This window comes from Megalobrama amblycephala, linkage group LG1, assembly GCF_018812025.1.
Source record: "Megalobrama amblycephala isolate DHTTF-2021 linkage group LG1, ASM1881202v1, whole genome shotgun sequence".
Taxonomy (NCBI): Eukaryota; Metazoa; Chordata; class Actinopteri; order Cypriniformes; family Xenocyprididae; genus Megalobrama; species Megalobrama amblycephala.
The window spans coordinates 51,822,780-51,844,336 of NC_063044.1; the positions used below are offsets into that span (position 1 = coordinate 51,822,780).

The 21,557-nt window shown below is 38.3% G+C and overlaps 1 protein-coding gene across 2 annotated transcripts in view; it reads left to right on the plus strand.

Moving 5' to 3' along the window:
* Nucleotides 1-21,557, plus strand: part of LOC125273965 (interferon-induced very large GTPase 1-like) — a 35,484-nt gene that overhangs the window by 12,545 nt on the left and 1,382 nt on the right. Inside the window, exons 3-4 of one of the 2 annotated variants that reach the window (XM_048199885.1) lie at nucleotides 11,014-11,122; nucleotides 16,676-21,482. In XM_048199885.1, coding sequence (XP_048055842.1) covers nucleotides 11,021-11,122; nucleotides 16,676-21,481 — 4,908 coding nt within the window. In that variant the 5' untranslated portion in view covers nucleotides 11,014-11,020 and the 3' untranslated portion in view covers nucleotide 21,482. Of the gene's footprint in view, nucleotides 1-9,145; nucleotides 11,123-16,675; nucleotides 21,483-21,557 lie in introns of those variants that run through there. The other variant, XM_048199874.1, reaches the window with a different exon arrangement.

Sequence of the window (21,557 nt, forward strand, 5' to 3'; positions counted from 1 at the left end):
CTACGATCCCAATCAAAGTTTATACAGACCATAATCCCTTGATTTTTCTCAACCGTATGTACAACACAAATCAGCGCTTAATGCGTTGGTCTCTTGCGCTTCAAGAATTTAATATAGAGATTTAATATAGAGATCTCGCGGCACCGAGAACGTAATCGCCGATGCGCTGTCCAGAGCTCATAGTGCTGAAAATACGGGTTAAGTGTTTTTGAGATTAAGGTCTTAATCTTTTGGGGTGGGGAAGAGTGTTACGTGTCTGAACGTCGCTGTGTTCACTTGTGTTGTGTAACATTGTTGTGTGGAGCAAAAGTTGTGTGTGAAGTGCTCTCTCTGTCTCTCTCTCGCTCTCCCCCTGTTGCTTCGTGCTAATTGTGAACACAGGTGCAGCTGTTTATGTGGGTGGAGCCGGGAATCGTTCAGTGGATAAAAGCTTGGAGGGAAGACTGCTCGATGAGTTCCCTCTCCTGCTTCCTGTTGTTGTACCAGCCGAGTGTGTGTGACGCTGCTGGACTAGCCTTTAAAGTAATTCCTGGTGTAGAGAACAAATTGTTAGCGGTATAGGCCGGTAAATGTTCAATTGCCCTTTCCCATGCAACCGTTTGTTAGTGGGAGGCCCTTTTTTTGTTTAATTACTATTTTTCTCCTGTTTATTCTGTTAGCAGGGAGGTAAGACTTGTGTTTTTCTTTTGTTATCTTTTTTCCAGGGAAGATCTTTAAAAGTAGGTAGATCCCCATCTTTTGTTTGTTGTTTTGGCCGACCCACGGACTTAAAGCCATTCTTTAATTTTCTTTAAGAAATAAACAAATTTCCTCTCTGACTCAACTGGTGACATTGTGGTGTTTGTGGGAGCAGGAGACGGGACTCCGGGCGACACATGTTATAATGTGTCGCTCTCTATGTTACGACCGAAGGCTGTGTTTGTGGAATTCGTAACAGCGGTACAGACGATTTGTTGAGGAACTATGCAACTGGCTGTCGTTTCGATGAGGCCTTCACAGTGGATGATCTAGTTGACTCAATCTCTGCTGACACTTCAGGGCTGCATTGTGGTCGTGTCAAGGCGTAGGTCCTCAGTCACACCTGGATATGGCCCGGATCTGGTTGACTACGGTAAACATCGGGATAAACAGAGAGACTAATATTAGCATAGATGCCATTCTTCTTCTGATGTAACGAGTACATCTAGTGTTATAGGAAGTGTTCCCGGTTCCGGCTGACCTAATTTATGCAGCCTAACAATCCTTTAACGGATTTGAAAATATATGTTAATAATGTGTTATGTGTATGCTAGTATGCTAGGTTAAAGAGATGCGTTTTTAGTCTAGATTTAGACACGGTGAATCATCAGATCCTTTTGTCCACCCTCTCCTCACTGGGCATCACAGGTACTCCACTTCTCTGGTTTGAATCCTATCTCTCAGGAAGGTCTTTCAGGGTTGCCTGGAGAGGGGAGGTATCCAAAGCTCATCAACTGACCACAGGGGTTCCTCAGGGTTCAGTGCTTGGACCCCTCCTCTTCTCCATTTACACTACATCACTTGGCCCCATCATTTAGGCACATGGTTTCTCCTACCATTGCTATGCTGATGACACACAACTCTTCCTTTCATTCCAACCAGATGATCCCACAGTAGCTGCACGAATCTCAAGCTGTCTGGCGGACATCTTGGCATGGATGAAAGAACATCATCTACAGCTCAACCTGGCTAAGACTGAGCTTCTCGTCTTCCCTGCCAATCCGACTCTAAATCATGATTTCAGCATCCAGCTAGGCACATCCTCAATTACCCCATCAAATTCGGCCAGAAATCTTGGAGCTCGGTCATGCAGATTTGCACTATTCAACATCAGGAAAATCAGGCCCTTTCTAACAGAACATGCAACACAACTTCTGGTCCAGGCCCTGGTCATTTCTAGGCTTGATCACTGCAATGCTCTTCTGGCTGGAATGCCATCATGCACAATCAAGCCTCTACAAATGATTCAGAACGCTGCAGCACGTCTCGTCTTCAACGAGCCCAAAAGAGCCCACGTCACGCCTCTCTTCATCTCTCTGCACTGGCTACCACTTGCTGCTCGCATCAAATTCAAGGCATTGACGCTCGCTTATAGATCTAACACAGGCTCAGCACGCTCCTATTTCCACTCACTCTTACGAGTCTACACTCCTACCAGAAGCCTGCGCTCATTAAAGGAGCGAAGGCTTGTGGTACCATCACAGAGAGGCACGAAATCACTTTCCAGAACATTCTCATTCACTGTCCCTTGCTGGTGGAATGATCTTCCTGCCTTCATCCGGAATGCTGAATCCCTGGCAATATTCAAAAGACAGCTGAAAACTCATCTCTTTCGTGAACACTTAACCTAATCTTAAAAAAAAAAAAAAAAATTCTTATTCCTATCCTTTCTCTTCCTCTAATCCCTCTCTATTGTAGCTTTTGATACTCTGAGCACTGCCTATAACTTGTATTGTGAGCACTTCTTGTCTAAGTCATTTGTAAGTCGCTTTGGATAAAAGCGTCTGCCAAATGAAAAAATGTAAATGTAAATGTAAATGTAGATGTAGATTTAAACTGACAGAGTGTGTCTGCTTCCCAAACAATGCTAGGAAGATTGTTCCAGAGTTTAGGTGCCAAAAAGAAGGATCTACCGCCTGTGGTATTCTAGGTATTATCAGCTGGCCTGAATGGACTATGATGCATTAAGAGCTCACTCAGGTATTGGGGAGCTAAACCATTTAGTGCTTTGTAAGTAATTAGCAGGATTTTAAAATCTATACGATGTTTAACAGGAAGCCAATGCAGTGTTGACAGAACTGGGCTAATATGGTCATATTTCCTAGTTCTAGTAAGAACTCTAGCTGCTGCATTTTGTATGAGCTGTAGTTTATTTATCAAGCGGGAGGAACAACCACCCAGTAGAGCGTTACAGTAATCTAGCCTTGAGGTCATGAATGCATGATCTAACTTTTTTGCAGTTTTTATTGAGAGCATATGTCGTAGTTTAGATATATTTTTAAGATGGAAGAATGCGGTTTTACAGATGCTAGAAACATGGCCTTCAAATGAAAGATTGGTATCAAAGAGCACACCCAGGTTCCTAACTGACGACGAAGACTTAACAGAGCAGCCATCAAGTGTTAGACAGTATTCTAGGTTATTACATGAAGAAGTTTTTGGTCCAATGTGCACAATGTACTGAGCACAATGTGCAGTCGTCGAAAAAGAGTGTGTAAAGAGCGATTCAAAAACAAGACGAGTAAACTCAGAGGCATGCGTTCTCCATCGTTTTTGATTCTTGTTCTCTTGGTGTATCTTCTGATCTATGTTGCAATGGTGGATGCATTATTTTTCTTCCCCGATCCTGCCCAGCGAATGTCCCATTGATGACACGATGTCTGGTAAAAGAGTATAGAAAATTTTTTACTGTACATGTGTTGAGTTCGTCATCCCCGCGCATCCATGGTTTATTATACTTTGAAGGATGTGTGGATGCGACTGCGCGCAAGACGCGTCCGGGGCGCGGAAAGTGAGGTATACCCAGGGCTTAAGGCAGCTTTTGCAATAACTTCTAAATGTTTTTACTCCAATTTGTTGTGGAAATGTAATCATTTCTATACAGTAGCTGTCATTTTCACAACAGATTTATTTAAACATACATTATATAGCCTAATCAAGACATCACTAAAAGTAAAATATAATGAATATATAGGCTAATACAGTGCATATATTAAGCAAAAGAGTTCATTTCTCTAGTGAACTAACAAACTTTGAATGGCTTTTCTGAGGTAAATGATACATGACATATTGTTTACTTTGTTTCATTGATGTCTTTCTGCCGCTTAAACACTGATTGAGCGATTACATAAGATATGACCATTTCAGTAAGTTGTACTGTAACTTTCAACATACCTTCATATGTTCTTTTATGTTTATTCTGTAACTAGTATTAAAGAGGAAGAGATGATTGCGTTCACTCGCGCTCCGCGCTCGTGCTGCTGGTTGAACTGGAGTGCCTGTACAGTGATCTGTCACGCCACATCAAAGAGCATCAAAACGGCATTCTCTGTTTAAATTTCATGATTTTGTGGGCAGAATTTAAAGGATGACACTTTGTTTCTTATCAAACTTGTTTCTTATCACTTGGTTTCATTAACATGTGTGCTTTATTAATTTCAAAACTCTTGACTGAACACTGGTAGACTGTCTTGTTTCAATTCCTTTAGCACTGCAATTCAACTCTTTTCAAGCACTTTGTCGCCACCTAATAGACATATTACTAAATATAGCTGCAAGCAGCAATTATGGGGCCAAGCACAAAGAAGGCACAACAAGTCATCAGAGCACAGCTGGGAGCATTAGACTTATTGCAACATTGAGCAATTAAAGACATACTTAGGCAAAATGACAGAGAAATCATAAATACCTTTAATAACAATGATTTAATGATTCGTCACTTTCAACCAATAGGTGGTGATGTGACCAAATTGTTGTGATATGGTCAAAGTAAGGTGATGGTGACTGATACAAAGTTTTGTGTCAATCTGCCAAAGCATTGCAGAGATACAGCTTCAAGAGTGTGTTTTGCATCATGCCTGAAATTCGTTGCTCCGGTATACGAAAACGGTTTCACGTATTGACTTGAAATCCCTAACTTTTGTCGGCATGGTCTGAAGATGATACGGTTCGATTTTGGTGAAAATCGGAGGAACGGTCAAGGAGGAGTTCGGAAAAGTAGGTTATAAAAAAAAAAACAATATGGCGGACAGGAATTTCAGCTGACTATGGCAAATTTGATATCTATGTTCTCAGCATGACCCAAAGAATCTACTGAGACCAGTTTCATTACAATCGATTAATATAGTCAAAAGTTATTAACATTTTTGTAAATTTTGTTATAACTTTTGACCACAAGGTGCCACTGCACCGAAACTTTTTGAGTATTGTCAGGGCATGGTACCAAAGACCCATACCGAGTTTCGTAACGATAGACTAATGCATTCGTAAAGTACAGCATTTTAACACAAAATTCAAAATGGCCGACGGTCAAAATGTCCGATATGGGAAAATTGGATATCATTCGACTCGGCACAATGCCCTGAATCTAACGAGACCAAATTATGATTTTTGGACAAACCCATCAGAAGTTATAAGCAAAAATCTCCATTTTTCATATCTCCACACCAGTAGGTGGCGCTGTGCCGAAACACTGCATGTTGCCTCAGGTCATGCTTGTGATGACATGTACCAAGTTTGGTCTGAGCCAAGCAACCAAGCGTTGCAGAGATACAGCCTTACATCTATTTTCACAAGGGCTACGTAAAATTCTTTCACGTTTTTTTTTATCGGCATGGTCTGAAGATGATGTGGTTCAATTTTCGTGAAAATTGGAGTAACAGCCTAGGAGGAGTTTGAAAAAGGTTTTTCAGAAAATTCAAAATGGCGGAAAAATTTGCCTTGACCCAAGGAATCAGAAGAAAAAATAATTTAGTTTCTAACCCTTACGGTTCAAAAGTTATTAACATAAACATTAGTGCAACTTTGGACAGCTGGTGGCACTAGAGGGTGTAGGAACTGTGGATGAACCAGACAATTGAATCATTCAGATGATTCTTTTAAACATAATCCTAATTCAGAATCAAGTTGCGGCTCCAGCTTGTCTGCAGAGTACACCAAGGCTGATTAATTTTATGACACCCCCATGCTTCCTGATAGCTGGAGAAGTGACAAACCAAATGGTCAAGCAGGAAGATAAAGTCTCTTTTATCACCAAATCAAAGGAACAGAGAAAACAATGCAGGCCCCATTTGTTCTCTAAAAAACCTAACTTCACAGAAAACTCAACAGAGACTGTTATACAACTAAAACTGCATCAAAATTGTTCCAAACAATTTTAAATGGACTTATCAAACATCTTTTAACTACATACATTTTACATTATGTGTTCACAAATAGTTATGCTTTAAAACACCCAGCAATTCATGTAAATGTGTTAATTCTTGACTGAATGAATGAAAGTATGCTTTATCTTGTCTTTTTCCCCCTTTCCTATATCCTGACTTGAATGAAATCTGTTTAAAATGTATTGTATTCCATTTTATAGAAATTATGTTAAAATGACACTCTCTGCTGAAGCAGAAACGGGATATAACACCTATGTTTTATTGGGGCAGAGAAAGCCCTTTTGAAACAGGACAATATCTGATTGGCCAAGCCCCCGCTAAGGTGTGAAAACAACTAAGCTTAAAGAGTCAAACTGCAAGAGAAGATAGAAGCTTTTTTATGGAAGTTTTTTTTTGTTTAGAGAAGTTTTGTTGTTGTCGTAAGCAGAACCATGGAGTAACAAAAAAGGAACAGACAAGCCGCTCATTCAAGCCATTCAAGTTTCACTCACTTTTCTTTTCTTTTACTTAATTTTCTTTCCGTTGAAAGTCTCGTGTTCTAAGTATTACCGCAAAGTTCAACCAACGACTTTTGCCGTTCCAACTCCAGTGACAAAGAGACTTTTCTTTCACTGTTTCACACGGACCCTGGACAAATCATCGACTTGGGAAGCCCTTCTCTGCACGACAAGGGAGATTCACATAAGTCAACAAGCAAGTACCTCCAGATGAAAAACTGAACTGGTGCATTTAATGATTCATGGTTCGTTCGGGTTTGTGAAATACATTGATAGGAATTCTGTTAATCATATCTCTCTCTCCCTATCTCTCTTAAAACTCTTTCTCTCTCATTTCCGTCTTACTGCAATGCGAATGAATGTGTGTGTGTATGTGTGTGTGTTTGTCTTAGAGTAGTTTGTGTTAGAATAAATAAAATCTCTTGTAGATTTTTAAAAGAAAGTGTCTCGTATTATGTGCCTCTATGATTTAATATCTTAAACTGTTGATTCAAGTTACCTGCGCTAATCAGAAGAGCTTACGGCTCGAGCAAATGAACGCTGGATGAATCAGTTGCTCGATCGTAAACTTACAACTCTTTATAATTCCCTGATAAATTATTTCATTTGAGCTAATTTTACTTCCTAGGGTGTGATAGCCCTACAAGGGGTTAAGTTAGAGACTCCAAACTTGCTATGGACACAGTTCAGATTGTCCTCTAACTGTGTGCCAAATTTCACAACTTTTTACCATATGGTTCTATGGGCTGCCATAGACTCCCAGAGCAGAAGAAGAATAATAATAAAGAAAAAGAACGCCAACGATTACAATAACATCATTAAACTGTTTTATATCACAGGTGCTAAAAAAAAAAAAAAGAGTACCCATTAAAATGTCTTTACTGAAAGGACCGGATCACGGAACGATGCACAGTACAAGCGCAGCGTTGAGCTTCTTGAGTCTGTTCTGTAAGGAGCATTTTGATTGGTGGATTAAAAGCTCACTGCGATTGGCTAAACAGAACATCCTCCAGAAAAAGATATTTATGAAACTTAATGTGCCAGGAAGGTCTCAAAAATACCTTACACATATTCATAGCAGTCCACGTGTGTGACGATTTGAAAATGCAGATTCAACGTTCCATAAATACATTCACAAATGTGTGATGGAAATTAATTCAAGAACTTGATATATACATATTTGTGTAAACATTTAAAATTTTTTAAGGTAAGATGCATTTGTGTGAGCATTTGGGTAAATATTTATGCTTTACTTCTGTATATATGAATTGTGATTTGAATTTACAAATTGGATTTTGTAAATGTGAACTGTGCTGTGCAATTATGAATTTTGTTTTGTAAATTTATTATTTTTGAGACTGATCTGGCTTCATATAAGTTAAGCTTCATTGTGTAACAAGCAAATTAAAATGATACACATTTATCATTCACAATATTGTAGGGCTATCACACCCTAGGAAGTAAAATTAGCTCAAATGAAATAATTTATCAGGGAATTATAAAGAGTTGTAAGTTTACGACTGAGCAACTGATTCGTCCAGCGTTCATTTGCTCGAGCCGTAAGCTCTTCTGATTAGCGCAGGTAACTTGAATCGACAGTTTAAGACATTAAATCATAGAGGCACATAATATGAGACACTTTCTTTTAAAAATCTACAAGAGATTTTATTTATTCTAACACAAACTACTCTAAGACAAACACACGCACATACACACACACACACACACACACACACACACATTCATTCGCATTGCAGTAAGACGGAAATGAGAGAGAAAGAGTTTTAAGAGAGAGAGATGATTTGTCTAGGGTCCGTGTGAAACAATGAAAGAAAGTCTCTTTGTCACTGGAGTTTGAAACAACAAAAGTCATTGGTTGAACTGCGGTAATACTTAGAACACGAGACTTTCAACGGAAAAGAAAATTAAGTAAAAGCAAAGAAAAGAAAAGTGAGTGAAACTTGAATGGCTTGAATGAGCAGCTTGTCTGTTCTTCTTGTTACTCCATGGTTTTGCTTACGACAACAACAAAACTATAACTCATCAAAAAAAAAAAAAAAAAAAAAAAAACTCCAATCTTCTCTTGCAGTTTGACTATTTAAACTTTGTGACAAACTTTGTTTGTCACACCTCAAAGGAGTCTTGGCCAATCAGATATTGTCCTGTTTCAAAAGGGCTTTCTCTGCCCCCAATAACACGTTATATCCCGTTTCTGCTTCAGCAGAGAGTGTCATTTTAACATAGTTTCTATTAAATGGAATACAATACATTTTAAACAGATTTCATTCAAGTCAGGATATAGGAAAGGGGGAAAGAAACCAATTAAGTCCCAATAAAGCATACTTTCAGTCATTCAGTCAAGAATTAACACATTTACATGAATTGTTGAGTGTTTTAAAGCATAACTATTTGTAAACACATAATGTAAAATGTATGTAGTTAAAAGATGTTTGATAAGTCCATTTAAAATTGTTTGGAACAATTTTGATGCAGTTTTAGTTGTATAACAGTCTCTGTTGAGTTTTCTGTGAAGTTAGGTCCTTTTAGAGAAACAAATGGGGCCTGCATTGTTTTCTCTGTTTCTTTGATCTGGTGATCAAAGAATCTTTATCTTCCTAGGTGACCATTTGGTTTGTCACTTCTCCTGCTATCAGGAAGCATGGGGTGTCATAAAATTAATCAGCCTTGGTGTACTCGGCAGACGAGCTGGAGCCGCAACTTGATTCTGAATTAGGATTATGTTTAAAAGAATCATCTGAATGATTCAATTGTCTGGTTCGTCCACAGTTCCTACAATATGGAAAGAAGAAATAAAACATAGTTTGCTAAGAGCATGACTCAGACATGCTATTAATGGGCTTATTCAAGTCCTCTTTTATTTTTTAAATTATTTTTATCCATTTCGCATGTCCCACATAGGCACAATACGGGACATGCGTTTTAGTGTGTTTTAGCAAGTCGGTCTGTGTTACAAGTTGGTGAATAAATATACTTGGCAGGTTACGTGTCACTACTCTGCTTTATTAATTTTTTCAGTGTAAAACCCAGACACCACCACACAAGTGTGGCTTTTTGTTAATGCCTGTCCTACTACAGGATTTAACACAGAGTAACAGCTCACTACCAGTTACAAAAGACACTGTAACAGTCTGTCACAGGCAATTCTAGTTGCATTTTTCATCAATGAATTTCTTAAATTAATCTTTGACTATGTTCTGGCCCACCATCATTTTTTTTTTTTGCCTGATGCCAAACTTACTTGCTGAACCTGCAGTAGATGTTATGTCTTTGAGGAAACACGACTTGGTGTTCAGGTTCCTGAGAAGTGGTAGGAGACTGAACACTTCTCAGCAAAGCCTCATCCTCCCTTTGGATCTCTCTCTGGTCTTGACAGCCCTGCAGAGAGCTCCATTTGAGCCCTTACACAGTGTCTACACAGGAAACGATCAGTATGATGTGATGCGACAAAAGACAATAGAACCTATTAAAATCAGTGACGTTGTCTACACTGATGCAGTAAACTGATGTTTCGTTCTATTTATGATGTACTGACACAAAGGACAATAATTTGCAATGGGCATTTTGTTGTGTCCAGTGTAGACAGCTTTTAGCTGTTGCGATGCAAGCAACAATGTGTGCGTCCCGTGTAGACATGTTACAGTCAGTGGAGATAAAGATCCTGTCCCTTAAGACAGTGCTCCTGACTGCACTCACATCCATCAAGAGGCTGGGGGATCTGCAAGCATTTTCAGTCAACGAAGTGTGCCTAGAATTTGGGCTGGCTGACTCTCAGGTCATCCTGAGAACCCAGCCTGGATACATGCCCAGAGTTCCCACCACTATGCAAAAATATACTTAAAAAAAGAATCACGGTCGACAGAGATGCTCCAGTGCGAGCTGTACAAGTCATGGCTGCAGGGGAAAACGTTCAGTCAGCTTGCTTGCAGAGCATTTAATCCACTGCGAGGCTTGTTTGACATTGAGAAGAGGCAAGTAGAGAGGCTTCAGACTTCTTTGGAGCAGCAAGTTAATCTTCATGCTGAAGGAGAAATATTCTGATGAGATCTGGCATTTCTGTGGCTTTTATAGGCAGCCATCCCTGCCCATTTTGGTGGGCTGAAATGCCATTTATCTGTGATACCTTCAGATGTGAACCAATAAGACTTCAGAATTCTGAGAAAACATTTTACCCATAAGAGTCAGCTGAAAAGCAGATGCAATGCGAGTGAACTGTATCGAAAGGGACCGAGGATTAAGAATCATCTTGACAGAGCTACAAACTCAAAACATGCAACAGCAACAAACAAGAAGTGAAGTAAAGAACCAATCATTCCATTCTACCTGTTGTTCTTTTCATAGCTAGTAGCCTACACTGTGAAATGTAACCCCATTTAGAGCACTGGTTTGGGAATCTGAAAGAGTATCTGGATCACGGTGATCCAATCCGATTTTGCTTTGAAAAACTGGCACAAAGGTAAAATTACCTGATCCTGGATAGCAAAAAATGGGATTTCCAAATCTAGATTATTCTGATCCAGATTCAACTTTTTTTATACAACTGTGCCCAGATGTCTGAATACTATCAGCATGTTTAATTTTACTTTTCTCTCTAGTGATATAATGACAGATTCAAATCCAAATGTTAACATGGACACTCCTGCAGAGACAGAAGGAAAGAGTGAAGACAACAGCAACAAAAATCAACACATGTCAAATCCAGAGGTATGCAGAAAAATGAAGAAAAAAAGCTATGCAGAACTAAGTCCTTCATAAAACTGACAATACTTCTACCAAAATTATATACATGTATAAAAAAACAAATTGCTTACCTTTTGCAGAAGACTTCTCTTTTTTTTTAGTTGAGTACCCCAAATAGCAGACCAGCATTAAATCAACACTAAATCAAGGTCGAAACTTAACATTGATTTTTCATAAGGTTTGCACCCTGAAACAATGTTATTTCAATGATGAAAAATAGATCAAGTTAGACATAAAACTGATATTTGTTCAATTAAATTAAATAACATTGAAAAAATATAAAATCAATCTTGCCTTATGCATGTACAGAAGGATCTTAAATAAATCTTAAATAAATAGAATAAATCTTGCTTTATTTCTATGCCACTGAATCACGTCTGTTTTGACTTTAAAATTAACATGGTTTTGAACCAAAAAGTCACTAACTCCAAAATCGTTGAGTAAAAAACTCCAAAACAAACATCATTACCTTCTTCAATTATTACTAACCAGTTTAACTTTATTTCTGTCAGACAACAAAAGTTCAGATTATCTGATTGTCACAGTAGTATCACATCAGTAGCATAATATTAAAGCAAATTAATAATGAAACACACTTCTGGTCAGGGAATCAGACCCCTTCACAAAGGCATTAATTAACCCTCTGGGGTCTGAGGTGTTTTCTGGGCTATGGATTTGTTTTGACATGCCCTGACAACTTTTTCTTAGAGATCTACAACATCCTCATCATTTTTTCTTACAATACATAGGACAAACCGATTGGAAAATGGATAGATGAGTCTGTAAAAAAAAGAAAAAAAAAGAAAAAAAAAAAGCTTTTTAAATTTAAAGGAGTACTTCACCCCTGGAAAGATGAATGTGTATTTAAAATTGGTCATTTATGTAGTAGAAATGTGAAATTATTTTTGAATTTGCAGCTTTCTAGACTGAGAAAAGGCAGAAAATGTATTTTTGACTAATGTGGATGAAAGACAACAACTCCCAGAATGCACTTGTTTCGCTGCCCTTGCGAGGCCACGCCCAAACCACGCCTATCGGTCACAATCGTGAGTTAGTTCATACATTTACAGCGAAATGGTGCTAAATTGACACACGGCCTAAGGCTGAAACAAATTCCTGCAAAATCATTTACAAGTAAACAGTGCCATGGATATTCCGTATCATAGCAACAAAGCGTCTCAACGGAAAAAAAAAGGTTCGCTGCAGAAGCGCTCTCACGGCTCACAGCGCGCTCACAGACGGACGTTTTAAGCAGAGCGCCTAAAACCATCTAAAAACGCTCTGGTGGACACACGGCCTAAGCGTATTCGCCTAGAGCAGTGGTTCTCAACCTTTTTTGGGCCAGCGCCCCCTATCCATTATCCAGGTCCTTTACCGCCCCCCAAATACGACAGCACCCCCCCCCCCCCCCCCCCAATGTCTTTATTGAAAGTAATGTCTTTATTGAAAGTATGCTGATTATTATTCTGTATTAATAATAACAATATGTATAATTCACATCTGTTTTCTTATTCTTATTATTCTTATTATTATTATTAATATTAAATCCGTAACTTTTTTGTATTTAAAATGTAGGCTACCAAATTTAATCAGTGAGTAGCCTACATCATTAATCCATTTTCCAAACAGTGTTTTTGTCTTATCCTGAATCACTACGACACACCTATAATAAGTGTTTATATTGGGACTATTAGACTGGTTTGAGTCGACACCGCTGCGGAGTACAGTACCTGCAGTACCAAGACGCCTGCAGTTTAGTTTATTTACCGCTAGAGCTCCAAAAGTTACGGACTGCAGCTTTCATAATTAAAAAGCATGTCACTGAAAGCCAAATAACAGATTTGATTTGACTGAACAGTGGCATGCTGGAACTGGAACCTCCGAAATCTGATCCGGCACATCATTTGGGGATCCCCTTCTCAAATAACACCAAAAGTGGTCCATGCCGTGTTTTGTGTTTTCCGACACATAAGCAACATGTAAAGCAGTGGCTGTCAAACTTTTTTTAAAGATCGACTTTTTTTTTTTTAATTGACGCGACCAAACCAAGTCAAGCCAAGCATAAGAGTACTAAAATATATAATATACATGTACAGAACAAGAATAAAAACGTATAAGTAGCTTATAAACAAGCCCAAACGAAAGTAAAAACCGGTCTTCTTAAGCAGCCTCTCGTTCGGCACGAATTCAAATGTTTCCATATTAGCAATGTATTTGGATGCTGAACTTTTATTTATTTTGTCAAATAGGATTTGTACTTCTCTCCCATTTCAATATCAACGAAAACAATCATCCTCTTCACATGAGCAAAAATGTGTTTGGCAGGACCAGTTTCAGCGGTGGTCACGCTGAACGGCACAGATAGGATACTACGGAGTATATGTAAAATGAGCAGTGTAATTTTTTATATGTTTGGCTGACGGTATTTTGTTTTGATAATAAACAGGCTGCGATGTCAAGTTTGCAATGAATAGTTGAGTGCGCACGCGAGGCGCCGGCGCGATCACTTCAACTGTTTCCTTATACCAGCAGAAACAAAAATACTCCGTAATTTACAGATATGAATAAGACATTATTCGATACTGCGACGTTTACTTTTATACACTCACACTAAAAACAGAACATTATGCTTTTGCAAAATAAAGAAAACAGGATGCGCTTTTTGCCATCTCAGTTTCCTTTCCTTGAACTTGTTTGTGGAGCGCCGCGCCTCACAAAAATGAATCAAACTCAGCAGGATATAGGCTACTATTGGGCACAGTTTTTTTTCTTTCGCTTTGTTAATCAGCTAAGTCAAATATATTTTGTTTATTTATTCATTTCAGACTATGCTTTTTATGAAAATGCCAACCCATTTTTAAGTCTCGTGACACAGGGTTTGAAAACCTGTGATATAAAGAATACATATAAATTATATAATTACATAAATTATAGACATATAAACTTCAATGACGATGTTTTCTGAAACTTAAGCGTGCAAGTCGCATGCTTTGCATTATGAAGGGAACTTGTGACTACAGAGAGAGAGCTATTTGTGTTGTTGGATATCGTTTTATTGAAATGCTGTGAGGAGACGCAGAAGAACTGATGAAATAGCCTACTGGTTAAACGCGTATGCCCATACACTGGCAGTCTCCACATGAACGCGCTCGCGCACAAAATACGAGTTTAAACATCTGATTTCTATGTCGAGGGCTGTTTGTCAGACTTAAAGCATAATGCCATGGTGTTTTACGCACAAATGGTCACTACACACCATGAGTATGCCAATAAATGGTTTCCATCAGCTTAACGCGCATTTGAACTAACGCAAAACTCAAGATAATCTGCGTCTGCCTGTTGAATTTCTTTGATAATTCTGACATTATTATGGCTATTATATTATGAATGGAAGAATAGGAATGCAAGATTTGTTGTGACACCTTATAAACCGAAAGAATAAGGAATAGCATAAGTCAATTTAATTAAAACATAAAAATGTAAATTAATAAATTATTTTAAAAAGGACAAATGAGTAGACATTTAAAATTGTTGTGCGATACTTGTTTTATGTTAAATGTAAAAATGCTAAATAAAATAGAACAATAAATTAATAAATATAGCCTATAGGCTTATATTAAAAAATAAATAGACATAGCCTATGAGACTGTTTATTGACATCTTTAAAACATAGTTTAATAAAGCCAGCATTTAAAAACAATTGACAGTTTTTTTTATCCATTTGAAAATTTAAAATATGCTATTATAAACTCGTAGGGGCAACAAATCAACTTCCGACTCTCTCCCATGCCACTCAGAGTATGGGCTGTCATTGGACAGTAAAAACGGTCATTTCAGCGATAATGTGTGCACTTAGGTTTTATTACGCATAGGAGAGTATTGCAAGAAGCTGCTTACATTAATCTTACTTTCGAAAAAGTTAAATACAATCATGATTTTTCATGAAAAATGATGTTATAATTATAGGCTTAAATACCTTGGTATCAGCTTGTTATCATCAATGGTATAGGCCTAATTTATTTGGTTTGTCATGATTAATTTGTGTCCATAATCAGTAAAATAAAAATAAAAATCTTCTAACAAGAATAAACACATTAACAATTAGATTAAATTATTATTGTATTATTAGTTATTTTTAACTAGCTAGCCTATCTTGAAATTATCCAAGCAGCGTTTTGCGCTCAGATGTGACGGCGAAATTACCTAAATGTGATTACAGAATTTTAAATTAATTATCCATCAAATTGTCATTTTCTCCTTACAGTCTTGCGAGTTAACAATAATGCCCAGTAAATTACTTTGTGAACAAAGAAAACATTTTGTCATTAGGCATTAAAAATTTAAAAGTTTTACCTTATAAATAGAATTTAGTTTCATTCATTTTAAAATTCGTCACCGGAGTGAATGGGAACATGATTTATTGAAAATATTTGAAAATATAAGTGGTTCTTAAGTCAATACTTTTTTAATGGCTTGTCAACTTTCCATTCTTCCACTGCGTGGTTCAGCGCTGGATTCAAGCCACCACCGGATTGTTGTCAGCGCGAAACACATTTTTGTGCACGTGAATTCTTGTCAGCGCTTGAGCGCTGGTCTATGACTGGAAAAATAATCGTTGCAAAAGAAACGATACATAGCCTAACTTACATGTTGCGTGAAACTGGCAGATTTTAGAATGTTGTAGGCAATTCTTTTGCAAGTAATTACAAGTTTAATCTTGTCTTGCCTGGATCTTTGGTGTAAACTCGTGAACGCCCCCCAAGAACACCTGAACGCCCCCTTTTAAAAATCTTGCTTCCAACGCCCCCCGTTGTTCTCTGAACGCCCCCGTTGAGAAACACTAGCCTAGAGGTAAGACTCGCTGATACTAGACTCTATTTCTGATAACACAGTAGCCTGCCCTATATGTAGTGTTGTAGGTAGCAGTGAAAAATATAACTGACACCCACTTTTGATAAAATCTTTGATCTATGTCCGTGAGTAACCTCAAACGCGCATATGTTATGGGCGTGGCGAAAAAATGCCGAACTACTTGCTATTACTGGCTGTAGTTTTAAGCCTCTGGCCAAAAAAGCCTCCGATGACGCAAAATGACGATTTTTGCGTCTTCGGAGGCTTTTTTACAGAATAAAAATGCATAAATCTCTCATCTCGGGCTGATATGAAGGGGGAAAGCACGGTAATTCGAAAATACTCGTGGTATTCTACTAATACAAAGCTTAATGCTAAATCCTGAAGTATCCCTTTAATTGGACCATGAAATGCAGTGTCAGATTTCATATTAGGTTTCTCAAGGTTATTTTATAAAGTTTACAAAGTTTTTTTTTTACACCAAAAAGTTCCAATATTTGTAAAAATGACAATTTTCTATCCTCATTTTCACTCTGTGTGAAAAACAGTCAATTTCAAGGGGTGTTACCTCTTCTAATAGTTAGCAGCATTCTTTACAACAATTTTGTGACAAATTTACACTAAAATTAAATATTATTAAAGATTATTATGCCTTTTATTTCACAGAGAACCACTGGAGAGTATACAGTAAAAAGAGAAGGATCAGATCAACATAAAGAACAAAAACTCACAAGCTCAAAATCACTTTTTGATAGGCTTTGTCTCAAAGACATACATCACGTTAAACTGAGAGAGGCAGATGTTCTTCAGATAACTGAACATTCATTACAGTCCCATGAATCTTGTGATGAAGACAAGCTGGTTCAGACTTTCCTACAAAAACTACTGATGATGAACTACAGAGCAAGATACATTAAATCTAAAAGGACCAATGACGAAATTCAAACACAGCAAGGAAGCAATGATTCTTCTAATAATGAGGCAAACTTTCATAATTTTTTTTTCAACTCAATGTCTTTAACTAAGGAAAAAAAAAGTCAGTCTGAGCGAATCCACCCGATGGATGTTCAGATAGCCGTGTTTCATTGTGCTGATGGTTTTCTGAAGCAGATGTTGGTCACTAAACTGTCCCAGTGTCAGTACGCTCTGCCTCTGCTTGTTCCTGATCCATTCACAAAACAGATTGAGTTTCCTCTCTGGACATTCAGACAAATCAACAAGAGCTGGAAGATCAGAAACAACAACAATGAGCTCAACAGTAAAACCAAGCTGGTTTACAAGGCTGAAACTCCAATGGTGTCTTTCTTCAGGTTTGGCTCTGTGTCCTCATCCAAGTCTCAGCTGATGAACAGTCTGATCAATGAGAAACACAACACGTTCTTCCACAGGAACTGCCCAGGCAGCAGCAGAACCAGAGTCCTGATGGATGGAGTGGTGGAGATCGCCTGGTTCTGCCCTTCTGGAAGATATGATGATAAATTCACTGACTGTGTTGCGTTCTGTAATCTACACGGAGATGCAGGAGACCATGAGAAACAGCTGCAGATCCTCACTGAAATGAGCTCAGTCAATGTTGTTCTTCTGCCACAGCTGGACAGGAATGACACAAGCATGATAAAACTTCAACAACTCTATGAGGACTCAAAGCCACTCATTTGCCTATTTGCTCCGGATGAAAATACTGTTATTAAAACACAGGAAGGAAAATACAAAATCGGCTTGAAAGACAGAAATCTGTCAGATGTATCTGAAGAACTCAGAAGAGCTATAAATGATTGTCTCTCAGAATCATCTTCCACTTTCATACTTGAAGATGTGTCCAAACACTCAGACATCAGAGTAGATGAGGAATATGATGAAGACTGCAAGAGAGGAAGAGAAGCAGCACAGCAGATGAAGAGTTTACTGGAGAAGAAAGCTCTGACAGAAATCAAAGAATCAGTTCTGCCTCATCAGGGGAAACTGTGGCATCAGTGGAGTCAGAAGAACAAAGAACTACATCGACCTCAAGGAGATGAGACAGAAATGGACATCAGTAGAAAACACACAAAAATCATGGAAATTCGTCAACAACAGCATGAATCTGACATCAGTGAGTTTTTAACGTTCTTTATAATGCAAATGAACTCAACTGTGGAAAATAAGATGTTTTTCATTAAATGGATCAGAATCTTCTTGGATGAATATACCTCAAGTGACCTTTCTGTTCTTCTTAACAATTATGATAAAACATGGTCAGAAGTTGTAAAACTGAAAGAGAAAAACAAATGTGAAAAACTGACAGCTGAACAAACTGAACTTGAGAGAATATCTGAGGAACTTCAAGCTGCAACCTTTGGTTTGGAGCACATCATGAGGGAGATCGGTCAGATCTACGAATCATGTTCATCTGTGAAGAAGAACAAGAAAGATCTGCAGGTTCACTTCTCTTCTCTCCCGAGTCTTGCAGCAGAGATGATGATCTCTGGATTTCAATTGGAGCTGATGGATGGAGATGCTGCTCATGTTCCTGTGATCTGGATCTCTGCAGTTCTAGATGAACTCATCCGGAAACTGGGAGACAAGAGAGTCTTTGTGCTGTCAGTTTTAGGGATTCAGAGCTCTGGGAAATCCACCATGCTGAATGCCATGTTTGGACTCCAGTTTGCCGTCAGTGCTGGCAGGTGCACCAGAGGAGCTTTCATGCAGCTGGTCAAAGTGTCAGATGAGATGAAAGCACAGATGAAGTTTGAATATATTCTGGTTGTTGATACTGAGGGTCTTCGTGCTCTAGAACTGGCTGGACGATCAACAAGAAATCATGACAATGAACTGGCAACATTTGTTGTTGGTCTTGGAAATATGACACTGATCAACATCTTTGGAGAAAACCCTGCTGAGATGCAGGACGTTCTTCAGATTGTTGTTCAGGCCTTCATGAGGATGAAGCAGGTCAGACTGAATCCCAGCTGTGTGTTTGTGCATCAGAACGTCTCAGACGTCACAGCTGGAGAGAAAAACATGGAGGGAAGGAGAAGACTTCAGAAGACACTGGATGAGATGACAAAACTGGCTGCTAAAGAGGAAGTCTATGACGCAGAATGTTTCAGTGATGTCATTAGATTTGATGTTCAGAAAGATGTGAAGTATTTTGCTCAGCTCTGGGAGGGCAGCCCACCGATGGCACCACCAAACCCAAACTACTGTGAGAATATTCAAGAACTAAAGGAAACTATTGTGTCTCATGCCTCTGAATCAGATGGGATGTTGCTCTTAAACTTAAAAGATCGTATTAAAGATCTCTGGGAGGCTTTACTGAATGAACAATTCGTCTTCAGCTTTAGAAATTCTCTGGAGATTTCAGCCTACAGGAAACTGGAGTCCGAATACAGCAAGTGGACCTGGAGTCTTCGCAGTGCCATGATGGAAACTGAGAACAAACTACACAACAAAATAGAAAATGAAGCAATTCATGAGGTTTATGAAGCTGATCTTCAGAGAGAACTAAAGAAGACAAGTGAAGAAGTGGAAAAATCAATGTCAGAATTCTTTGAGAAAGACAAAGATAAAGATATACTGATTTACTGGAAAACATCATTTGAAATTAAAATCAAAGAGCTTCAGGAAAACATTGTAAGAGAAACAAAGAGGAATTTAAATGAGATTCTTCCTCATCAAGACCTGAAGAAAAAGACTGATGATAGGACAAATCATGAAAACACTCTCTATGAAAAGAGCAAAGAACTTGCCTTAAAACTCAAAGACAAAGCAAATGATGAAGAAACACGGAAGAAAAAGTTTGATTCATTTTGGGAACAGTGGATGAAGAAGATCATCAGAAACACTCCTGCGATCAAAGACATTGACATAATGAGAGATGTGAGAGAGATCCTCAGTGAAATCTGTGGAAGTGCTGCTGTAGAAAAATGGAAGGCAGGCCGTGACATTTTCTCTGTGCCCAGTTATTCACATTATGTAAAGGTAAAGAAATCAGGTAAACTTTCAACAGATGTCTACAGTTTAGCTAAAGTGAATCTTGGTTACATTCTATCTAGAGAAGATGAAGCCCAAATAAGATCATTAGTCACAGATGTTGATCAGCAGACAAGCAAACTGATTAAGTCATTTAACATTTCAAAGATGGGCTACAGCAAAAGCTGCATTCAACAACTCACAGATCACATTAAGACAAGTGAAAGAGATCATCAGGAAAGACAAGGGGGATATAAGTTCAAGAAAAGATTCTTCATGGATTTGGTTTATTCTATCTGTACGAGAGCAAACAAGAAGGTCACTGACCAACACAGACTTTTCAGATATGCCAATGATCCTAAAATACATTTTGAGAAGAAGAGAGAAGAATACTATAGTATTTTCCAGAAATACTGTCATGGAGCAACATCAGCTGCCATTTTTGGTGAGATCATCTGTCAGAAACTGAAAGAGCCCATTGAACAGAGTGTCTACAAGAAGACTGCCAGAGATCTGACTGATGAAATGAGAACAAACTGTGAATCACTGAATGGAAACAGATCAAATCTGGAGAAACGCATCCTGAAGACATTGGCAGAAAAGGAGGATTTTGACAAATACATGGACTACATTAATAATCCCAGAGATCACTTCATGGATTTCATCAGAGATGAAGTCAGTCGGTACATCACTGATAAGTTCAGTGTCAGTGTTTTACCAAAGATGAAGGAGAACATTGAACACCTGAAGCAGAAGATCATGAAAGCAGCACATGAATCTACTGAACATGTTCAAGTGAACACAGGAGATGTTGGTTTGTGGTTGAAGAGTTTCACAGAGCAGCTTTCAGATGAGCTGATCTTCTCTGAAAAAGACCTCAGTGGAGTGAGTCATGATGATGTTGATGATTTCAACCTCCTAGAAGATGTGCTAAGACAAGAACTTCCTGTAGTTATTTCTAAAATAAGTTCTCATTTCAGTGACTTTCTGTGGAAGCTGGACTATAAAGACAGACCACATGAGCTTCTAGTTGATCACTTCTGTCGGTGCTGTTGGGTTCAGTGTCCGTTCTGTAAAGCCACCTGCACCAACACCATAGAAAACCATGATGGAGATCATAGTGTTCCTTTCCACCGTATTAATGGACTTAATGGGTTCTACTACAGCGGAACACAGAATCTTTGTATACAGTTTTGCTCATCTGCAGTGACAAGTGATCAATCTTTTAAATACTCAGAAAAGTGGTTCCCATTTAAACAATACAGAACAGCAGGAGGAGTTTATGCAGACTGGAGCATCACCCCTGACTTCTCTCATCTACCATACTGGAAGTGGTTTGTGTGCAGATTCCAAAAAGATCTGGAAAAATACTATGAGAAATCATTTCAGGGTAGTGGTAGGATCCCTGAATATTGGAGAAAATTCACAAAGGAGGATGCAACTGCAAGTTTAGAGGAATCTTACACTACAAAGAAATGGGCCATTTCGCGGAAATTTCATAGAATTCTCCATAGTGTGTGAGGTAAAAATTCAAATATAAGAAACTAGTATGTCAGACAATTTTGATGATGAAAATGATGATTTCCTTTTTTTCTTC